Below are 20,127 nucleotides of genomic sequence, written 5' to 3'. Positions count from 1 at the left end.
TCGTCGAGCAGAAATTGATAGCCAAGTTCCGCACCCATGAGGACGACCTCAACCGGGATCTTGGGTTCATGTCACGCTATACGTAACCCCACCAGCGAACAAATGTTATCTGTTTTTAATATAACGGGTCATTTGCTGTCTTTTCTATGTTTCTGCCTCTCTCTGTTTTTTTTTGGTAGTTTGTATATTTGGTGGCCTTTTAGGTAACACCTCTCTGTCTGAACACTGTGATTGCCTTGGCAACGGGCAGTTGGAAAGACTATCTGTAATCATCAGGTATTGTTCTGTGATTTATAAATGCGAAGGGTTCGAGGATTTCATTTCTACAACATTCACCTGAGGAAGGAGGAAGCCTCCGAAAGCTTGTGAATTTCAAATAAAATTGTTGGACTATAACTTGGTGTTGTAAAATTGTTTACAATTGTCAACCCCAGTCCATCATCGGCATCTCCACATCATCCTCTAAAGGAGGGCACTGTTGTTAGGTTTTTTTTGTTTGATGTCGCTGGAGCAACCCATTGTCTCCTTATGGATTTTATAAGAAAAGGCATCACTAAGTTTGATAATCAATTAGAAATAGACAGTTATGTGGAGAGACTAAAGAAGCTGGGATTGTTCTTCTTAGAGCAGAGAAGGTTAAGGGGAGATTTAATCGAGGTGTTCAAAAATTATGAGGGGTTTTGATAGAGTAGATAGGGAGAAACTGCTTCCACTGGAGGGTGGGTTGGTAACCAGAGGACACAGATTTACGATAATTGGCAATAGAACCAGGGGGCGATGAGAAGAAATGATTTTTTTTTTACCCAAGAAGTTGTTATGATCTGAGAAGCACTACCTGGAAGGGTGGGTGGAAGCAGATACAATATTAACTTCCAAAAGGGAATTGGCTACATATTTGGAAAGGAAACAAAAAAAAATTGCAGGGCCATGGGGAAATAGTGATTGAACAGAGCAGGCATGGGCACGATGGGCTGAACGGCCGGCCTCCCTCCCTCTCAGTGCTGCGAGACCCTTTTGAGGCAGGAAAACTACATCTCCCAGCGCGCACCGCGCCCAGAGTCCCGCCATTCCACAGGCCCCGGATGGAGGGTTGCCGGGGAAACGGCTGACGTGAGTGCGGGAAGCCCCGTAGCGCTGCGGTTGTTGCGCAGTTTCGGCGTCGGTTGGGATTTTTCCCCCCCCCTTCTTCTCTCTCTCTTTCGGCAGAAGCGCACGCGCCAGGAGCGAGGCAGAGCGCGAATCGAGCGAGCCGAGTGACCTCCAGCCGCTTACCGACCGGACCAGGAGCTCCGGAGGCAAAACCAGAGAAAACGGGCGACCCACACCAAGAAACCGTCGTACCATCAAGCCACACCGACAGCCCCGTTTCACCCCCACCCACCACCACCACCACCACCACCATGAACAACCAGGGCGGCGACGAAATCGGGTAAGAGAGCGGGCGGGCGGAAGGAAGGAGCGAGCGAGCGAGCGCGACTTAGGCCCCAAAAGCCTTCTCTTGAGTTTGGAGACGATCAAAGTTTTTTTTTGAAAAGATACCACCAAACGTGTGCGCGGGCGGCCGTTAAGAGTGCGGCAAGTAACGGCTTTGGTTTTGTACCGAGTTTTGACGGGAGGCCGGCGGGTTGAGGATCGAGGAGCGGCAATAAAACCGGAGGGCGCCGTGAGCACCCCGGGGTGGGGAATGGCGCCTGGAAAGGTCAATGTCCGACCGGGGAGGAGAGGGAAAGAAGGAGGAGGAGGGGGGGGAGATAAACTCGCGCTTTTTTTAAATTCCGTTTCATTTTAAACGTGAGATTCACCCCCCCCCCCCCCCCCCCACCACGCGGGCCTCGAGTCTCGGGGAGTTTCTTACGGGCGAGCTCGCCGGGGCCTCTTGAGGGCTTCTTGGCCTCCATTTCCCTCACCCCGGGGCCCCGCCGCTGAAAGTCTTTATCTCTGTCCCTCTCTCTCTCGAAGGAGTTGTTTTTAGATCGGGCCCGAGGCCGCGTGTTGGCGGTAAATTTAAACTACGGTGTGTGGGGGGTGGGGGAGGGGGTTGTGGTGGAGAGAGCATGGCGAGGGAGGCAAGAAGGCCACACACGTGTGACCCGGCAATAAGTTTACCCCGGGGATCGGGTCATCATCAAAGTCAACTTTTTACTTTTATCCCCATTTACGTCTCCACGCCACCAAAAATATAGCTAATATTTCAAAAAGTTTGATTTCTGGGAGGAAGAAATCATTTAAATCCTTTGAAATGTGCATGTTTAATTTTCATTGTGGGTTGGGGGGGAGCAAATTAAAAGTCGGCTGTCTTTTTTAAGTCAAAGAAGCAGATTTAAACGTATGATTTAAACCGAACGTGTATCATGCTGGACCAACCCGCCAGTTAAAAGTGCGTAGAAGCTAATTGATGTCTGCTAAAGCGTTTAATTTTAGGGCTGTGGCATTTTCTCTTTACGCAGTTTAATAGTCAGACAACTTTTTTTTAAAAAAATTGAGATTTCACTTTTTTTCCCCCCCAAAATTAAAATATGCACTTCTGCTAATTTACTTCCACCGAATGCCTGTTACAAAATGGCCCTCTATCATTCTGGTATGGGGTATTTATGCTTGGTGCTGCACGAATGAGTAATTGGTATAACTTCCAGAATAATTCTACACCCTCAGAGTCCACGTGAGTAAGAATGGTACTTTCTAAGCAGCTCTTCATTTTGCCCGCACATGAGAGAAATAGGTTGATTTGAGATGGTATGCAGAGTTGTCCTACCCCCAACTTTGTTGCCAGTGTTTAGGATGTGGATTTTTTTTGGCCTACCTGATTTAGGTAACCAAACGCCCTGCCAAGTAACCATGAGAAATGCTCAGCTCCCAATATTGGTGGGAAGCTGGGGCCTGGAGTTCCACATCTCTGGTGCAAAGCACGGATACACCAAAGTATTAGTGTTTTGCTATTGTGAATTTGAGGTGAGTAATTCATACTCAAGTGGACTCAATTTCTGGTTTGTCAAACAACCTTTTGTACTTTTACTGAGCAGATTAGTGTGTATTTTTAAAAGTTCATATTTCTCTGATTTGGTGCTGAGATCTGTAAAATTATGTTTTAAAAATTATTTTTCTTGTTTCCTAGAGTCATGGTGAACATGTAAAAGGTCCAAAAGATTCTTCATATTTAAGAGCATGATGTAACTCAACTTTTTGTAAAGTTACAAGATTATTTTGATTCAACAGTTCACCTGGCTTAATGGAAGAATTGGACAAAATATTCCGTGACTATCTTTTTAAAAAAAAAAGTGTTGCTAGCCTGTGAAAATAAATTTTCTGCAACAGCACAAACCCCAGTAGCTACCAAAGTTGCACCAATTGCACTTCCATTGCAAAACCAGTTCTGCAAAGCCAGTTACAGCTCCCAGTGCTGTAGACACTGCTGCTTTCTACAACAATAGTCTCAAACAATTGTATGTGAACTTTTAACATTGCTGTTTGTGCTGTTTTACTTGGGAGGGTGGCATACAGACCAGTGGAAGCAAAATAACCATGGTAGTGTGTACAAGGTGGGTACAAAGTATTCAGTCCTCTTATATAACATGGCTATCTCCAGCAACAACCTTTTATGTTGCCTTTGATATTGTGCTTCTGTCTGAGGCATAGACTGCTACCTCTTAGTACATGTGATGAATTGTATTTTTAAATCAGTTTAAATTGGATTTTCTGGAAGTCTGGGCAGGGGGAGGGGGTCAGTCTTTTTTTTGGGTGATTACAAGCATTCACCAACTGTCTTCATGGTTTATTTAAACACTTATGGCCCATGGTAGACTGTTAATTGGTCTGAGGGGTCTCCAATGCTAGTTCTAATTGACAATCTAAAATGGCTTTGTTCTGAAAACAGCACAGTAAGGTAACTGTCTTCAGGAAGGCATTAATGTGGAATTGTAACCTCGTCTTTGTGCTTGTTTTTATTTAGATGAATGGCCAGTTCAGTCATGAATTTTGCAAGTAGGTGACTGAGTGATTTGTCTCCAACACTCCAGTCCTTGAAATGCAGACATTTTGTCTTTAGGTTTCTGTATGCTTGGTAGCTTTTATTTTTGAAAATATTTTCAACTTCCTTTGTTTCTGGTTAAACTTCAGAGTGCCAGAGATATATCTTGGGGCACTCACTTGAAGTTCATTTTTTTTTTCAGGTTAGCGAGATGAAGGCAAGAGACTTTGTAGGGGAGAGACAGGGAACTTAATGTTTTTAAGGATCACTATCTCAAGTTTAATATTTGAAAATTAACTGAAGTTTGTGTCTGTTATTTTCTAAATTTGAGGAGCAATAGTTATGTCCCGGAAGCACTATTGTTCCTGTTTAATACACGAGTTCTCTAGTTTATAGTCTAATCCCGGAGCTGATGGTGTATATAAAAATCTACTACATTGTTTTTGAGGGATTTGAGAAGACCTGTGTCCTTCCCAGTAAGCTAAATATACCAACACGTTTATATTTGACTGCGCAGCAAGTTTGTATTTTATGATTCATGACAAAATATATTGTGTATATGAAGTCATTTTAGATCGTAGAGAATGATGGCTCGATAAGGGGCTGGTCTTTAGAGCAGAGCATGATCGAAAAAGGCTCAAACACATAACATAACCGCTTTTACTTTGTTGGTAATGGAGCTACCTGTAGCAGTGAAGTAACTTGGGTGCAACTTGAGCATGCCTGGTTACTTTGCTGCTACTGGCAGCTTCATTACCAACGAAGTTTTTAAATATGAAACATACCTTTTTTGCTAATAAGTAGATAGAAAAGGCTTTATTTGCTGTATTGCAATTCTGTGAAATAGATAATCAGGTTATATGGAAAAAATTGCTGTAAAATCAGTTTGAGATACCAGCAGTCTGGTGTAATTTTGTTTTTAAACCATTTTCCTAGCTCCATTGAAATTTCAGTTGTCTTTGAAACTCTTAATTGGTGCCACAAATCCAGAAAGCGCATGCATTATTGTTTGAGCTTTGAGCTCTTTGCGCATGGATAACTCATAAAATGAATTTATTTGATACTATACCAATCTTGGATTTTGAGTACTGAATAATTCATAAAATATTGCTGTTTTTAAGAATATGGTGATTAGCCTATCTCAAATTGAACTATGCTGGACAGTATCCCAGACTATAAAGATTATATTAAATTTCCTTCAGGCCTACTCCCTTGCTTGCTTAGCTGGACCCCAGGGGTTTGGGCCCCCCCCCCTCAAGCAATACAGAGTCTGACACAACTTTTTCTGCTAGCGGCAAAATGGTAAAGCCCAGTGCATCCAACCACATAGATTGTATCTGTGACAGCCTCCTCAAAAGGCTGGGAAAATGTAATGGTGGATGTTCTTCTTGGGGCTCTATACTCCCCCGTCATAGCTTTTCCAACAGCACAGCATTACTCGGAGATGGAGGGATAGACTGGTAAGAGGAAAGATGGTGTGACACTAGGTACTGGAAGATTAGTGACTCAACCCAACAAAACACCTTGCTTCTGAAGTAGTGCACCTGGAACATAATGTATATGTGCTTCTGTAAGTGCTGTGAGAAAATTGACTTGGTTGGTTGCTGTCTCGCTTCTTGTGTCTTGAGAGTTCAACCCTCACTCCAGGACTTGCACGTGTAATCTAGGGTGTCAGTTCAATGTAGTTTTTTTTGTGGGGGGGGTGCTACATTGTTGGATGTTCTGTCTTTTGGATCAGATATTAAACTGATCTTGTTTGGGTGGACTGTTTCAAAAAATAAGTTGATTGTCTTCACCAACATCACCAAAACAATTTTTTGCAATCCTCTCGTTTGCTGTTTGTGGGATCCTGCAGTTCATGCACTGGCTACAGTGGTTACTCACATAGCAGTGACTACACAAAGTGCTTTGGGACATCCTGTGGACATGATCAGATGCTATTATAAATGCAGGTTCTCTTTTTAAACAACCATCATTATTTAAACCAGTATAAAATTTTGAATTAAAAAATATTCTCTGCGAACATTGCTTATCTTCAGTGCTAGTGCAAAAACAGACACATTTTGCTTTGGGGCTCTGAATTCCCAAAGGTAGATGACTGAAATGTTTATATAATAGTGCTTTAGAATTGAAATATGCACCACTGCTTCAGATTAATTAAATGGCTACCTGGGCAACCACTTGGTTTGTCTGAGTATCCAAGAACATTTACTTGGTGTTGAAATAAAATCCTATTGACCCTGGGTAAACTAGAGTAGGGCAAGTGCAGTTCTATTCATTTGTTAAGGAAAGGGGTCAGAATTATTCTGCAAAAGAGCAGTTTGTTCTAACTAGTTAATCTCTTGTGATCATGCACATACAGAAATAAAGCTTGTCTACCTACTCGTATTTTCCGGTACCATTCTTTGTCTACCTCTCTGGCTCGCAGGCATGTATATCTCTTTGACTCTCTAAGTCTCAGTGTTTCACTGTTGATCTCCTATTTTTTGTATGAGTTGCCACTTACTGTCATATTCTTTCTACATCGGTATTTATTTGTGAACACAACAAATAATTCAAATTGAAGAACGAGATCACCAACCGAGGCAGCAACTATAAATATTGCCTAAGCTAACCTGTTGGTGACAATTTTCAAAATACTGGTCGACATGAGAAATCCCCAATGATTTGCTTGCACATTATAGAATGATAGGTTTGGAGTGTTGTTTTGTCTTACAACCTGTTTCGTGTCCATGCACAATAGAAAGAAAAGTTCCATTTTTATAGTGCCTTAGGATGTCAGTGTTCTACAACCAGTTATTTTCTTTTGAAGTGCAGTTACTTATGTAGGCAGATTTGGCAGCCAATTTGTGCACAGCAAGGTCCCACAAACAGTGAATGAATGACCTGATAGACTGGTTTTGGTGGTGATGGCTGAGAAATGTTGGCTAAAACACCGGGGGAGCTCCCTACTCCTCAAATACTGCTATAGGATCTTTAATATCACCTGAGTTGGAAAGGCCCCAGATTAATGTCTTATTCAAGAGATAGCACTTCTGATCTAGCAATCCTTAGTACTGCACTGTAGTGTCAGATTAGATTATTTGCTCACCTCTGTAGTGGGGGTGGAACCCATAACCTTTTTATTTGGCTACCAGCTGAGGCATACTGACAACTACTGGGTCAAGCAAAGCAGGTGTTTTCAGATTATTTTATATTCAAAAAAGTTACTGTATGGTAGAAAACTGCTTAACATGCATGCAAAAAGCATTTTTAGGAGCAGTATATTTATTACATCCAGTCGTGCAATTCGGGTTATTTAGTGTAGCAATCTGGAAAGTTTACTATGGCTGGGCAATCCCTAAGTTAGGGATTATTCCAGTACAGCAAAATAAAAGTACCAAAAAGTGAACGTCTGATGTGAATAGGATTGGGCTAGGCTGCTGTGATATTCAAAAGAAAATAACTGGTTGTAGAACACTGACATCCTAAGGACTGGTGGCCTTCTACTACCTGTAGAGTGTATCCCAGTACGATTTGGCACATGTGTGAGGTGAGAAAATGTATATAAAAAATGCACTCTCTAAACACAGTACAAGTTTGAAAAGACAACTGTGGAGGGAATTCCAGTGTGTGGGGCCTAGATGGCTGAATATATGACTACCAATGATGGGGTGAGAAATACACAAGAGGCCAGAGTCTGAGGAAATGAAAGTTTGGGGGGCTGGTGGAGGTTAGAGATAGGAGCACTAAGGCCATAAACATGAGGATGAGAATTTTAAATTGGCTTCCCCAATGCCAGTGGATCAGCAAAGACATGGGTGATAGTTGGACAGGACCTGGTGCAGGATAGGATACCTCTGGACTGGGACTTCAGTGCAGTACTAAGAGAGTGCTGTATAGTTGGAGGTGTCATGTTTTGAATGAGATGCTAAACCAAGGCCTCAATACCAGCGGGTACAGGGGGACATAAAGGATCCCGAGGCACTATTCAAAGAAAGGAAAGAGTTCTTGTTCTGTCTGACTAACATTTATCTCTCAATCAAGTTTGCCAAAGTAGATTAAATAATCTGTACATTAATTTTTTTTGTGTTGCTATGTTTAAAACTGGTCATTAACAGTAGCTTGGGAGCAGATATTTTTTGATATCTCTTAAAATAGTAGCATGCAATTTCATTCTAATAACTGGATTCGTTCTCATGTCACTTAAATTCAACGGAATCTTCCTAGGATGCTTATATAACGAGTAATTTTAGAATATAAAACTGAAATAACTAATGGCTGAGACATGAAGTGTTCACTGTTTGTGTAGAACAACTAGGTTTGTGATTGAATGTTTCTTCAGTTACTTATCATCTTTTATAAAATTATAGCTAATTATTGCTTAATTTGATATTTTTAGGGGAAAATTTGCTTAATAGAAATTGCATTAAACATCCAATCTACAGAGTAATATGAACTGAACATTACATTCTGTAGATTGAGACAGTTGGGCACATGGAATTAAGACTACTCGTGGAGGGTGAACATCACTAGTTGGTTTCAGTGGCCTGTTTTCGTGTTGTAATTTTTATGCATGCGTGTAATGGGAACAATTAATACGTAAAGTGAGAATGTTGATCATTGATCTGTCATATCTTGGCACCAATTTTAAGTGCCATATTATCATTTCTATACAGTAGTATTCCTGTCCTGAAACCCTATTGCATATAATCTCTGTATTAATGTTAAACTAGACATAGCAGGATTGTTTCTGGAAAATGCTAATGCTGTTATTTGTCTTTTTATTTCAGGAAGCTGTTTGTTGGTGGTCTTGACTGGAACACTACACAGGGTAAGTTGTGTGCTCTTCTCCTACTTGTGCTAATTCATTTACCGAGTGGATTGAAATCGAATTAACCCATTTTGTTAACTGAATATTGTGTTTATAGGGAGCTACGTTGCATTTGTAGCCAAGACTAGCAACACGTGTTAGCTCGTCGTACAATAATCTGATTTTTATAAAAATACACCCATATGTTTAAAATGTATATTTTGCTAGCTTATTTTATTTGTAGGTAAGGCAAATTATAATGCTCTTCCAAAGAGGAAAAAATGATTTTTATAGTGTCTTATAATGCCAAAATGTGTCTAGGTGCTTCACACGATTTCCTTTTGAGCGCAGTCCCTGGTATATAGGTAGACGTTGCATCATTTATGTGTGAGTATCGCCATTTGTTTGGAGTCACAACAACCAAAGTTAAAAGACGACTTTTAACCATGGTGTGAGTGGAGGAAAAAGAGTATGGTCTTGAAACAATGCATCTGTGATTCCTTTCTAGTCCAGTGGGGAGGGCTTAGCCACTCTTCTATTAATGAATGTTCCATGCTGTATGCAATGAAAATGATGCCGTATGCCAATGTTGGGTACTGTAGGTGAATCTTTTCCAATTTAGGTTTTTTTCTCCATGCGTATCTATGGATCTCTCTTCCCCCCCGCCCCCCCCCCCCCCCCAAATGTCTGGGCTGCTGCACTGAATGGTTGGAGTGACAGCTGCATTGCCTATTCAGAACCTTCAATTTGCAGTCCTGTGCTTGGATCTCAGAACTTGATGATGTGAAGTGAGCAACTTGAACACAACTACCCAATTGCTTTTACTCTGTGTCTTCCTATAATACTTTTATATACCAACTTGTAGATTATGAAAGACTTTCTTTGCTGTGAAAGCTATTGAAAATGAAGAAAAACTGGATTTATGACTTAATTTTTATATTTTTAACAGAGACTCTTCGTGACTACTTTTCCCAATATGGAGAGGTGGTCGATTGTGTAATAATGAAGGATAAGATGACGAATCAGTCTCGAGGTTTTGGGTTCGTGAAGTTTAAGGATCCAAACTGCGTGGGTACAGTACTAGCTAGCAGACCTCATAATCTTGATGGAAGAACAGTGAGTTGATTTTTAAATTATTTTGTTCTGGTTGAACATGAGAAATTTCTCATGGTTATAAATAGGATTTAAAATACTTCTTTAAAAATGCGAGCTGGTTTCCCAACACTTGATCCATCCACCCAAAAAATATTAAACCACTCATTTTCTTGTGGGCATCTGCCTTGTTTCCTTTTCTCAAGCCAATCTTTAATCATATTCCTGACAGTTATTCATATAATTTGCAAGTTGGAAACTTGGAAATTTCGCTGATATATTGAATTCTCTCCTGCTATATCTATTTTGTCTTGAAATAGAAATCTTGCTACATGAAGCTCATCATACAGATCATTCGATTGATGAGGTCCAGTAGTGTGTCTTGCAGCTTCAAACTTACATGTCTTGGGCTACTTGGGTCTAATGTTCTTTGGGAGAATCACGAGGATTGATTTGCAGTGACTACTGGCTAATTAGACAATCGTTTTGAAGTACTAGGGCTATTCATAGCAATTTTTATAGGATGATTTTAGATGAGCAGTTAGCCAAGCACTGTTATAAAGTTTCATAATGTGCAAGCTTAAAACACAATTGTGATGTACAGAAATTCAAATGTATTGCCTCATTAGGTGTAAAATACCATTCTCCCAATTTAACAATTGAAAGCACTAGTGAGACTTTTCTGCCCTTGTTACAGATCCCTAAGTTTCCTGGTTTTGAATATTCTAAAATTGGAGTGAGGTATAGTCGATGGCAGTGGAGTAAAATTGCAGTGCAAGTGTATTTGTAACAAAATTCTATACATACTTACGTATTCTGTCAGAAAATTTTTCAGGAAAGTTTCAAATTCTCCCCTTTTTGTGTAACGATAGAATTTTTCTGTTTGTGGTGATCTAAAATTAGTTTTTTTTTTCATAAGTAGATACAGCAACCAATTTCCACTCCTGAAAAAGGATCATATGACATAACTTCTATTGCATCATCATCAAATTTAATTCCATATCCTGAAGACTAATGTGTTTATCAGATAAAATATAGCATGGAGTAGTTGAATTGTTTTATGGGTTGAGATATACAGGTCACATCTCAAATAACCTTGAAAATTAGAGTTATACTGGCTAATCTCCCTAGAAATTATTTTCTATTGATTTTAAGGTATCTTTGGTAAGTCTGCCATGGTCATTTTTACTTACTAGAAATAAGTGACTGACTGTTTTTGTACATTTTTTTCTATTTGCATTTTCATGTAATATGTTTGTTTTTAATTTTTTTTGTAGATTGATCCAAAGCCATGTACACCTCGTTCCATGCAGCAAGAGAAACCGAAACCAAAAGAAGGTGGTGGATGGGGAGTAAGTATTAGGCAGGAAACACTATGCAGTGGAGTTTATGCTGTGGTCCACACTGAAACCGCCTGCTCTTGCTGTACTGAAAGCATTCTGATCTTTCCTGTTAGCTTGTGGGTTTCTTATAAATGGTTTTTATACATGAAGATGGTGTTTTGTAAACTGTCACACAATTGTTCTAGTAGAAACCCATTCATATGGTGTTCATCCTTTGGGGAGGGGGAAGAAAAGAGAAGATATCAGCTTGTGTTTGTTCATGTGTATATCTAGGTTTTAAAAACCAGCATGTTGGAGTCCCAGTGCACCATGCCACAGAGTAGGGCTGCATCCCTGGTTTAGCCAGTGAGGTTAAATGTCAAAAGGAAGCTAATTGCTCCTTAACTTGCAGGGAATGAGATAACCCAGGAGATCATCTGTACTTACTAGCAAATGGCTTCAGGGAGGCACTGAGAGGCCTGGAATTAGGCTGGTTTGGGAAGATATACAGTATAATAGTTTTGAGGAAAAGGAAGAAAATCTGATTGCTATCAACAAAGTTGCATTGGAAAGTTTTACTTTTAATACATTTTTTGCCTGATAGTGTCTTAATTAGTAGATATTTCCAGCCTCACTTTCGTGGTGTCAAAGGATGAAATATCAGCCAGAGAACTGACAGGAATGGCCAAGAACTGATACTTTCAAAATTCTAGTGAGAGCCATCACATTCGTTGGATATTTTAAATATGTATTTGCGCCACAACCATGTTTGGGTCACAGTTATATTGTCGCCATTTTGTAAATAGATTTTTTTTTGACTTTGCAGAAAGGTTCACAAAACCAGAGCAGCAATAAATCAAAGAAGGTATTTGTTGGTGGAATTCCTCACAACTGCAGTGAGACAGAGCTCAGGGATTACTTCAAAAGGTTTGGAGTGGTGAGTAATTTGTCATGTCAGCACTTGTCCCTAATTATTTGCAGCATGATGAAAATGTTTCTTTATATGGTCGATGTTGAGCTTAGGTTGTCATTTGAGTTCTATACTGCAGAGATTTTAAAAATATTTTCCACAAAGTAGCCACTTCAGTTGTTGCAAATTGGGGGCATGTTGAACGAATGGGTTGCTGTTTAATATTCTGTACCTTTGATATAAACATTGGATATTTCATGGTAGACTACAGGGCCCTAATCCAATTTCCTGGTTGGGAGGGAGTTGTTGAGGGAAACTTCAGATGACATTAAGGTTGTACCTTAATAGTCTCTCAAATCCCGAGATTGAATTGCTATCTGTACCCTCCAGTATTTTGTCATGTGGAATTTTTTATTGATCTTTTGATGGAAAGGAGCCATAGTGCAAAATGTGAACAATGGTCCATTAATCCAACAACTCCCCTTCTCAAAATAAGACATATTAGTAGGGCAAACCTTAAACTGAAAATCAGCTGGGCATGTGCAGATCTGTCCCATTACAACTTTTCTATAGAATTTTTAAGTATTGCATTTCTTTTACCAAATGAAATCTGCTGGCTCATTGTTTCTCTATTTAAGTGAAAAAGATGAACAAATATACCTAATTGCTATCTGCAGAAACTAAAATGTAGATGAGGGTTGACAACAGGGCCACGTTCAACTGTGACGTCCTGTGAGATTTGATAGCTTGCTGATGCTCACTGTTCAGGTTTGCACATGGTAAGTATGATCCTTGATGAGATGCTGAAGGACTGCCAGTACTTGTGGATCCGTACTTCAGTAGGAATCTATGCCAAACTTTGGGGCAGCAGAAAACATCTTTCAGAATAAGCTGCTCTGATGAATTGCATGATGTGATACAAACATTTTCTTGTTGCTGGGAGACATCATTTTGTGAATCTATGCTTGAATTATAAGTTGCAAAATGTCTATTTCTAGCAATTAGACTGCAGAATTATATGCATCTATAATGCAACTGTGCTTAACTTCAACTGTATAGTAAGGTGAGCACTTCGTGTAAATTATCCCCCATAGTTAAAATCTCCAGTATTTCTGCTGCCTGTTGAGGGAAATTTCCTAAAGGCCACTTGCTGGCTGCTGAATTTCCTATATCATTATCCAAGAGTGAGCTGGATCGTGATAAGTTTTAACTCTGTGGAGGTATTTGCTGACTTCAGGTGAGCAGATCCTTACCAAGTAAAGGGAGCAGCTCCCTGTCTTGTCTTGTTATCTCTTAATGTTTAATTTTCATAAGAATGCATCGGGCATATGTTGGAGGTAGTTCCTCTGAGTCTTTGGATGGAACACCACAGTGCAGTGATGGATTCCATTGTAGGTTTGAGGGGAAAGCCTGACATTTATTTCTGTTCAATGCATGAGCAATATACCAGGATCAAAAAAAGAAAACTGGACTGACTTTGGAAATTTCTTGACTGTCACTGCTCCATGTGTTTGCATCACTCGTGTCTGTCTTGCTGCTTTTGATATTATTTTCATTCTTTCTTTTAGGTCTCTGAAGTGGTAATGATCTATGATGCCGAGAAGCAGAGGCCCCGAGGTAAAGGCTGATCCACTTTGTTGCTGACCTTAATCCATCTTATTATATTCAGATGACAAACTGCCTCTTTTAAACCATACAGTACTTTTCGCTTTGGGTTCTCAAAAATGTTTGTGGCTCAATTTTCCAATTCTTTTTTCTTAAAGAAAAGCCATTGAGAAATAGTGTTAGTTTAAACTTTGACAAACACAAATTAGAAATATTTAACTCTGCCAATGGAGGAAGGTTATATGTAGTAAGTCACTTTCCTGGGAAAATCATGCATTTTATACAGCACTGTTTGATTTAGGAGTATTAGAAACATCAATGTATGTTAATTACAATAGATCCCGGATGGGTAGACTCCACATTCTGCCGTTTCCTGTAACTGCTTATTGCTATGCATTAAAATATTGAATTAAGTAAACGTCTCATCAGAGATTTAATGTGCCTCTGGAAGACCACTACGGCCTCTTAAGCTCTCCATCAGAAGCACTATACTTTAGTATGAGACTAGCATTTAAATTTATTTGGTAAATTATTGCTGTAGCAGAAAGCAATTTAATTTCTTGGGACAAGTGATGGGTACAAATGTGAATAGTTGTAGGGTTCTAAACTGTTAGTTTGGGTGACATCCTAAATAAGTAAAACTGGAGTCATTTAAAAGTGCTTGTATATTAGACCACGTATTTTAGCTTTCCCTGATGCGTTTTTGCATATAATGGTGTTGCACTCGGCTCAGTGGTGGCACTCTCACCTCTGAGTCAGATGGTTGTGGGTTCATGCCCCACTCCAGAGACTTAAGCACATAATTCAGGCTGAGACTTCAGTGCAGTACTGAAGGAGTGTGCAGTGCCTGAGGTACTGTCTTTTGGATGAGATGTTAAACTGAGGCCCTCGTCTGCCCCTCTCAGGTGGACGTGAAAGATTCCATGGCACTATTGAAGAGCAGGCGAGTTCTCCCCGGTGTCCTGGTCAATATTTATCCCTCAACCAACATCACTAAAACAGATTATCTGGTCATTTATCTCATTGTGGTTTGTGGGACCTTGCTGTGTGCAAATTGACTGCCATGTTTCCCTACATTACAAGTAGCCACACTTCAAAAGTGCTTCATTTTCTGAAGTAGTGAAAGGTGCTATATAAATGCAAGTTCTTTCTTATAATGTATATGAAATTTTACAGTAGAACATTTTACCCTTTTTGAGTTTATTTGCAGTCAGAACTGTTCCATTGTTCAGTGCAATGTAGCATGGCATTCATGGAAGGCTGCACTGCATGGCTTTGTAGGTTTAATGAAGGTCTTTTGGTTCATCAGAGGAATTTCATTATAGTGTGGGTAGTGAGCTGGTGTTGCAGGGTGTTTTAGAATGCCTCAGCTTGAATCCCAGTTCTGGCTGACCTACCCACTTGATGTGATTTCACTGGGCAAGAATTACTAGTTCTCGGCCATGCTATTAGATGGAAAACTTTGAAGAGGCAGTGCACTTGTGTTATGGGAGAGAGGAGACACATGCTCTTGTCCTAATCTGCAACTTGCAAGCCTATGATGGGAACTGTATTGTGAAGTCTACAGTTGTGTTTCAGCTAAAGAAAAGAACAATGCAGTATTCAAAAGGCTACAAAGCTGAAAGTGTTCCTCAGTTTTCCACGTTTGTGTGATCGTTGCTGACCCAGAATTTCTGTCAATTCTCCTATTTTAAAGTTGAGCCATAATGATACTGGTGTCTGCCCTTCCCTTTTGGCCATGGCACCATCTCTCCACTTTAGCGTTGTGGCCAGTGGCTTGGCTGAGAGCGGCACTTATTTGTGGTAAACTGGGATTTTTAACCCAATGCTGTACCACTGATGTCAAAATATGCAAATTTAGTAGAAGCTTTGCCACTGTTACATTATCAAAAAATTAGTACATTGAAAGGAGGAACTACACGAGTTAAAAGTGTGACAAAGTATTAATGATACCCTGAAGAAAGAAATTAAATTATTGTAACTGAGTAGATTTAACTACTTTCTGTGGAGGTGGTGATTGTATGAAATGAGCTTTCAAGGCAGGCAGTGAGGACTGATTCTAGACTTAGATAAGTACCTGGAGGGATATATTTTCTAGATGCAGGAACTGGTCAGGTGGACTGCTATGGTCTTTTTTTGTCCAGTATATTCCTATGATAGAATTTTTTTAGATGTTACAATCCAACATCACGATCATTTAAAGCCAAACTATCTCATTGGGAGGAAATTCTATCCAGCCATGTGATAGTTATATCGTGTACATTGGTGCAATATCAATAGTTTCGACTATCAGCTGAAACAAAACTTTCGTATGAAGTTGAGTAGAAACACCCAAGTTTTAAAGAGGTTGGTGTGGTTCAGAAATTAGCTGAATGTGGTGTGATCAGATTGGTATTATTGCAACCAGCTTAAAGCTTTTAAAGCTGTTAATTCTTTGAAATGTTATGTAGAATGAGATCGCTTTCATAGTTATCTATTGAACCCTAAATTGCTAAGAGTCCATTTGACATTTCTGAGAGCCCTTTGTGAAGAATCTGTATGTGAAAACTATCCTTTCTTTAAACCAGTAAGTGCGCTTGCTAAAGTAATAAATAGTTCAAGTTTTTGAGCATCGTGCTCCATTTTTATTGGAGTCAGTTAATAACCTAACTAGCAAATTGAGCAAACTTAATCAAAGCTGCTGTACTTCCCTAATTCATATGAGTGTTCCAACTTTATTTTTATCCCATATAGCTAGCTGTTAAATGACCAGTCATGGGTTAGAATCTGATTGTTCTGTCAACCATTATTTCTGTGAAACTTTTTTTTGCTGACTGTCAACTTTTAGAACCTAATTCAATAGACATTACCATGGCCTTTACAGTAGATAAATTCAGCGATATATTGCTTAGTTATTTTGTAATAGTTTGTCATCTGAATCCATTCATTTATTTTGGATACTCATTTTCAAAATATTTATGTCTAATATATACGTAAGTTAATTAGTTTTAAGTCTTAGTTTCTTTGCCTTGTTATTCAATTTAAGTATCATAATTTACATGTAAGTGTTTTATTTAGTTAAATCTAAGTGCAGTAATGTTAAGAAACATGAATGTGCCTTGTTTTAATGTAATTAACTTATCTCTTTAGATTTTCTTCTCTAGGTTTGTGATAAGTTGTATCACACAGGTACAGGCCAGTTCTACACACTCAGGAGGGATGGGATATGTCTGTCTGGGAACTGCAAGACTTTTGTCATTTGCTCTTGTTGCTGACAGCAGAATTTCCTGCTGCAAAACTATTTTGGCCTGTATCTTTGTGTAGCAAATGTTTTTAAATAGAACTTCTCTGGGCTGACCCAACACTGTTGGATAAGCTTGGAGGGTGCTGCCTGTAGTTTATATATATTTTAGTTTGGTTTATAAAGCTATAGCACTATGTTGCTGCTGTCAGCACTAGCTGCAAAGCAATGTGCCTACCAAGAGGAAAAACACAGGGTTTCAGATAAGACTGGTTGGCCCCAAAATTATTTTGGTATTTCACCGGTGGTTTTCTATAAATCAATTGAAAACAGCAAACCAATTTTTCATTTCATTTTAGTTTCTTTGTGTTTTGAATTTTGTTAGATATTTATTAGGTTATTCCTGCCATCTCCATTTTGTTTTATAGTTTTCAGCAATGCCCAACTGAACTGTAATGGTCAAATATTTGATGTCCATAGGCAAAATATAAAGTGGCTATGTATTGGACCATGAGCCCAGCACTGCATCTTAGCAATGTTGCTCAAGCCAAGTGCTTCCTTCGATTCCCTTGCTACTTTGTGCCACCTTCTGATGTGTAGTCTGCCTTTGGGTATCCCCAGTTTAGTTACACAAAAGTTCTGATTTGTTGTGAAGAAAGCAAAGTAATATTAGAGGTTTGGGGTTTATGATGAACATTAGCTAATTGTATAGTGTTTTTAATGGTAAATTCTGCATGCATTTCTGCCAACCACGGTCCATCTACTTTAGTCTGGTACTGTTCATATAGTCTTGTTCCACTATTGACTAGCTTGGTAATGCAATTATTTGATGTTAAAGGTTCCAAGCTGTATATATTAGCTGACTTGTTGCATTGCAGTGGTTATTTGCAGTGTTGTATTAGCATCCATTTGTAAAGCTCTAAAATGTCAGCTTCTGTAACTAGCCCCTTTGCAACATCGGAACCCATTTAACATTTTTTCTATATTTGAGGACCAACAGCTTGCATTCTTAAGTGAATTTTAATAGCCAAACATACCTAGGGAAGCTCTGTTGTAGTTAAAGTAGTTGAGTTTCATAAGTCCAGCTTGCTAACAAAAAAGGACACAAATTTGACTTAATGGCTTCATGTATTTTTTTTAAAAAAAGATAATTCCAAATTGAAGCTGAGGTTGGTAGACCTACTCAGACTTCTGCTAAGGCTACTCTTAATACGTCGGTAGGAGGCACAGAGGAGCTGCCCATGGAGAGCTCTCCATTTGATCTTTTTCCCCCTCCCTGCTTGGAGAAGCACTTGCCCTTACTTTCGAACCTCCTCATAGCAACTAGGCTGAAATTAGAAATCTAATAGTGACAAGACCTAACTGTCCAACATTTAAAGCTTCTTCATACATAGTCCTAGTATGAATGCTGCTTCTCCTTCCCTCTGCTAATACCCTATAAATGCATGCATTGCTTTGACTCTGGAGTTCAATGTTACTTTAAACCCTTTCTCACTTCCCTGTATTCAGAAATCACTTTTATTTGCTGTCGCACTGTTTACGCGAATTGATTTACGTTCAAATTTTGCGTTTTGAGATTAGAAACAAGGGCATATGTTCACTTGCCGTGTCAGTTTCCTTCAGACTTGATGCCTAGTCAGACCATAATGCAGCCTTTTTTTTTAAACCCCATCACTATGGAATACTTAAGTTAGTGGAACGAGGTCCAAAAACTGATACAACTGAGGCTTATAACTTGGTGTCTGACCCTACCCTGGAGTTTTGAAACAAAACTTCTCTTATGGATCACCATAAAATGGTTTGTGGACTTTTGTGGTCCATTCGGAGTTATCACTGTGGTAAATTACAGTATTTAAATATAATTGAAATCCTGACTGGCTGCAACTTGTCAGTGATTGAACAGAAGGGGCTTCCAATTATCTGAAACCCTGGGATATCCTTTAAATTACCCCGCCCTAATACTGTGCATCATCCTGTTTTGTGTCACTACACCCTGCTACCTTGATTCACTCTTCGTCGTTGGATAGGTTTTGGATTTATTACTTTCGAGGACGAGCAATCAGTGGACCAGGCTGTCAACATGCATTATCACGACATCATGGGCAAAAAAGTGTGTAGTTGTAGTTTTATTTTACCCTTAGACTGAACCGAGGCTTAGGTGACTGGAGATTTCACTGGGGTTATAGTGTGCAGTCTCTACATTGAAGAGAATCCTGTTAAGAGGTAACTTAATGTCTCTTAGAAGGACCCAGATTTTAATCCTATACTGTGGAAGAAGCAGTAAATCAGTTGTATTTCATGCTTTTACCCGTTTAATGATTATATACACAAAATCACTTTTCAAAACAGTGGAACTTAGTTAAATCAATTATGCCCATATGTAAGAAAGATGAGCTTGCATGCATTTAAGCAGAATTTATCAGCTGCTTGCACGTTAGTTTTAATTACCTGTATTGTAGTTAGCTTATTCATCAGAAGACCGGTGAAATCTGTATTAATCATTTAAGTCTCCGTTTAAGAAACCACTCCTTCAGATATGTTTTTAAGGACAGAATTTGTGACTAGCTAAGTTTTTTTTGAGTTGTAAGAAAACTGATAGTGTTCATATTAAGTGTCATATCTGTGTTGGCATGCTGAAGGACTGGTAGTCAATTTTATTTTGTTTTGTCAGAGGTCACTTGCTGTATACTTTTAGTCGATAATAACCTGCTTTAATGTAAAAACCCAGTTAAGTGGCCTCATTTGCTTGATCTTCATACTGTGTTGCAATACAGCATATGTGTAAGTGTTTAATTTTATGTATAGGGAAACAGCAGATTAAGCTGCTTAATATGGAATGGAGGGGGGGTGTTATGTTCTAGTGGCAGTAAAAAGTTGCTGTCTGGTTCTCGTTTTACATGAGCTGTGCAGTACAGGTTATGTAAAATAAACAAGTTAAAATATGGGTTAAATGCTTCTTGTAAATCAATTCCAAAAGAGATTGTTCCTTGAATATATTCAGTGCTTTGGGCAAAAGAGGATTATATTTAAATTCTGTCATAATTTAACTTTGCAGTCACTAATGAGCATTGAAAATTTGTACAGATTCTAATGACAAACAAGTTATTGCAGCTTGAGTATTGCCGTTTAGCCTTCAAGATTCCTTGAAGCTGTGCCATTTAACAGTGCTATAATGACCCAGTTGCTGATTGTTCATCGCTGTTGTATTCCTCAGAGGTATTT

General features: G+C 39.2%; 1 protein-coding gene across 5 annotated transcripts in view; it reads left to right on the top strand.

Moving 5' to 3' along the window:
• Positions 1 to 1,313: 1,313 nt before the first annotated feature.
• dazap1 (DAZ associated protein 1) overlaps positions 1,314 to 20,127 on the top strand; it is a 28,220-nt gene continuing 9,406 nt past the window's right edge. For 4 of the 5 annotated variants that reach the window (XM_067968405.1, XM_067968404.1, XM_067968403.1 and 1 more), the window contains exons 1-7: positions 1,314 to 1,429; positions 8,737 to 8,777; positions 9,706 to 9,872; positions 11,126 to 11,200; positions 11,997 to 12,107; positions 13,649 to 13,697; positions 18,933 to 19,015. In XM_067968405.1, coding sequence (XP_067824506.1) covers positions 1,401 to 1,429; positions 8,737 to 8,777; positions 9,706 to 9,872; positions 11,126 to 11,200; positions 11,997 to 12,107; positions 13,649 to 13,697; positions 18,933 to 19,015 — 555 coding nt within the window. In that variant the 5' untranslated portion in view covers positions 1,314 to 1,400. Of the gene's footprint in view, positions 1,430 to 8,736; positions 8,778 to 9,705; positions 9,873 to 11,125; positions 11,201 to 11,996; positions 12,108 to 13,648; positions 13,698 to 18,932; positions 19,016 to 20,127 lie in introns of those variants that run through there. The other variant, XM_067968406.1, reaches the window with a different exon arrangement.

This window comes from Heptranchias perlo, chromosome 29 (genome assembly GCF_035084215.1).
Source record: "Heptranchias perlo isolate sHepPer1 chromosome 29, sHepPer1.hap1, whole genome shotgun sequence".
Lineage (NCBI taxonomy): Eukaryota > Metazoa > Chordata > Chondrichthyes > Hexanchiformes > Hexanchidae > Heptranchias > Heptranchias perlo.
Note: the sequence above shows the minus strand (reverse complement) of the source record. Positions and strands in the feature narration are given on the sequence as shown.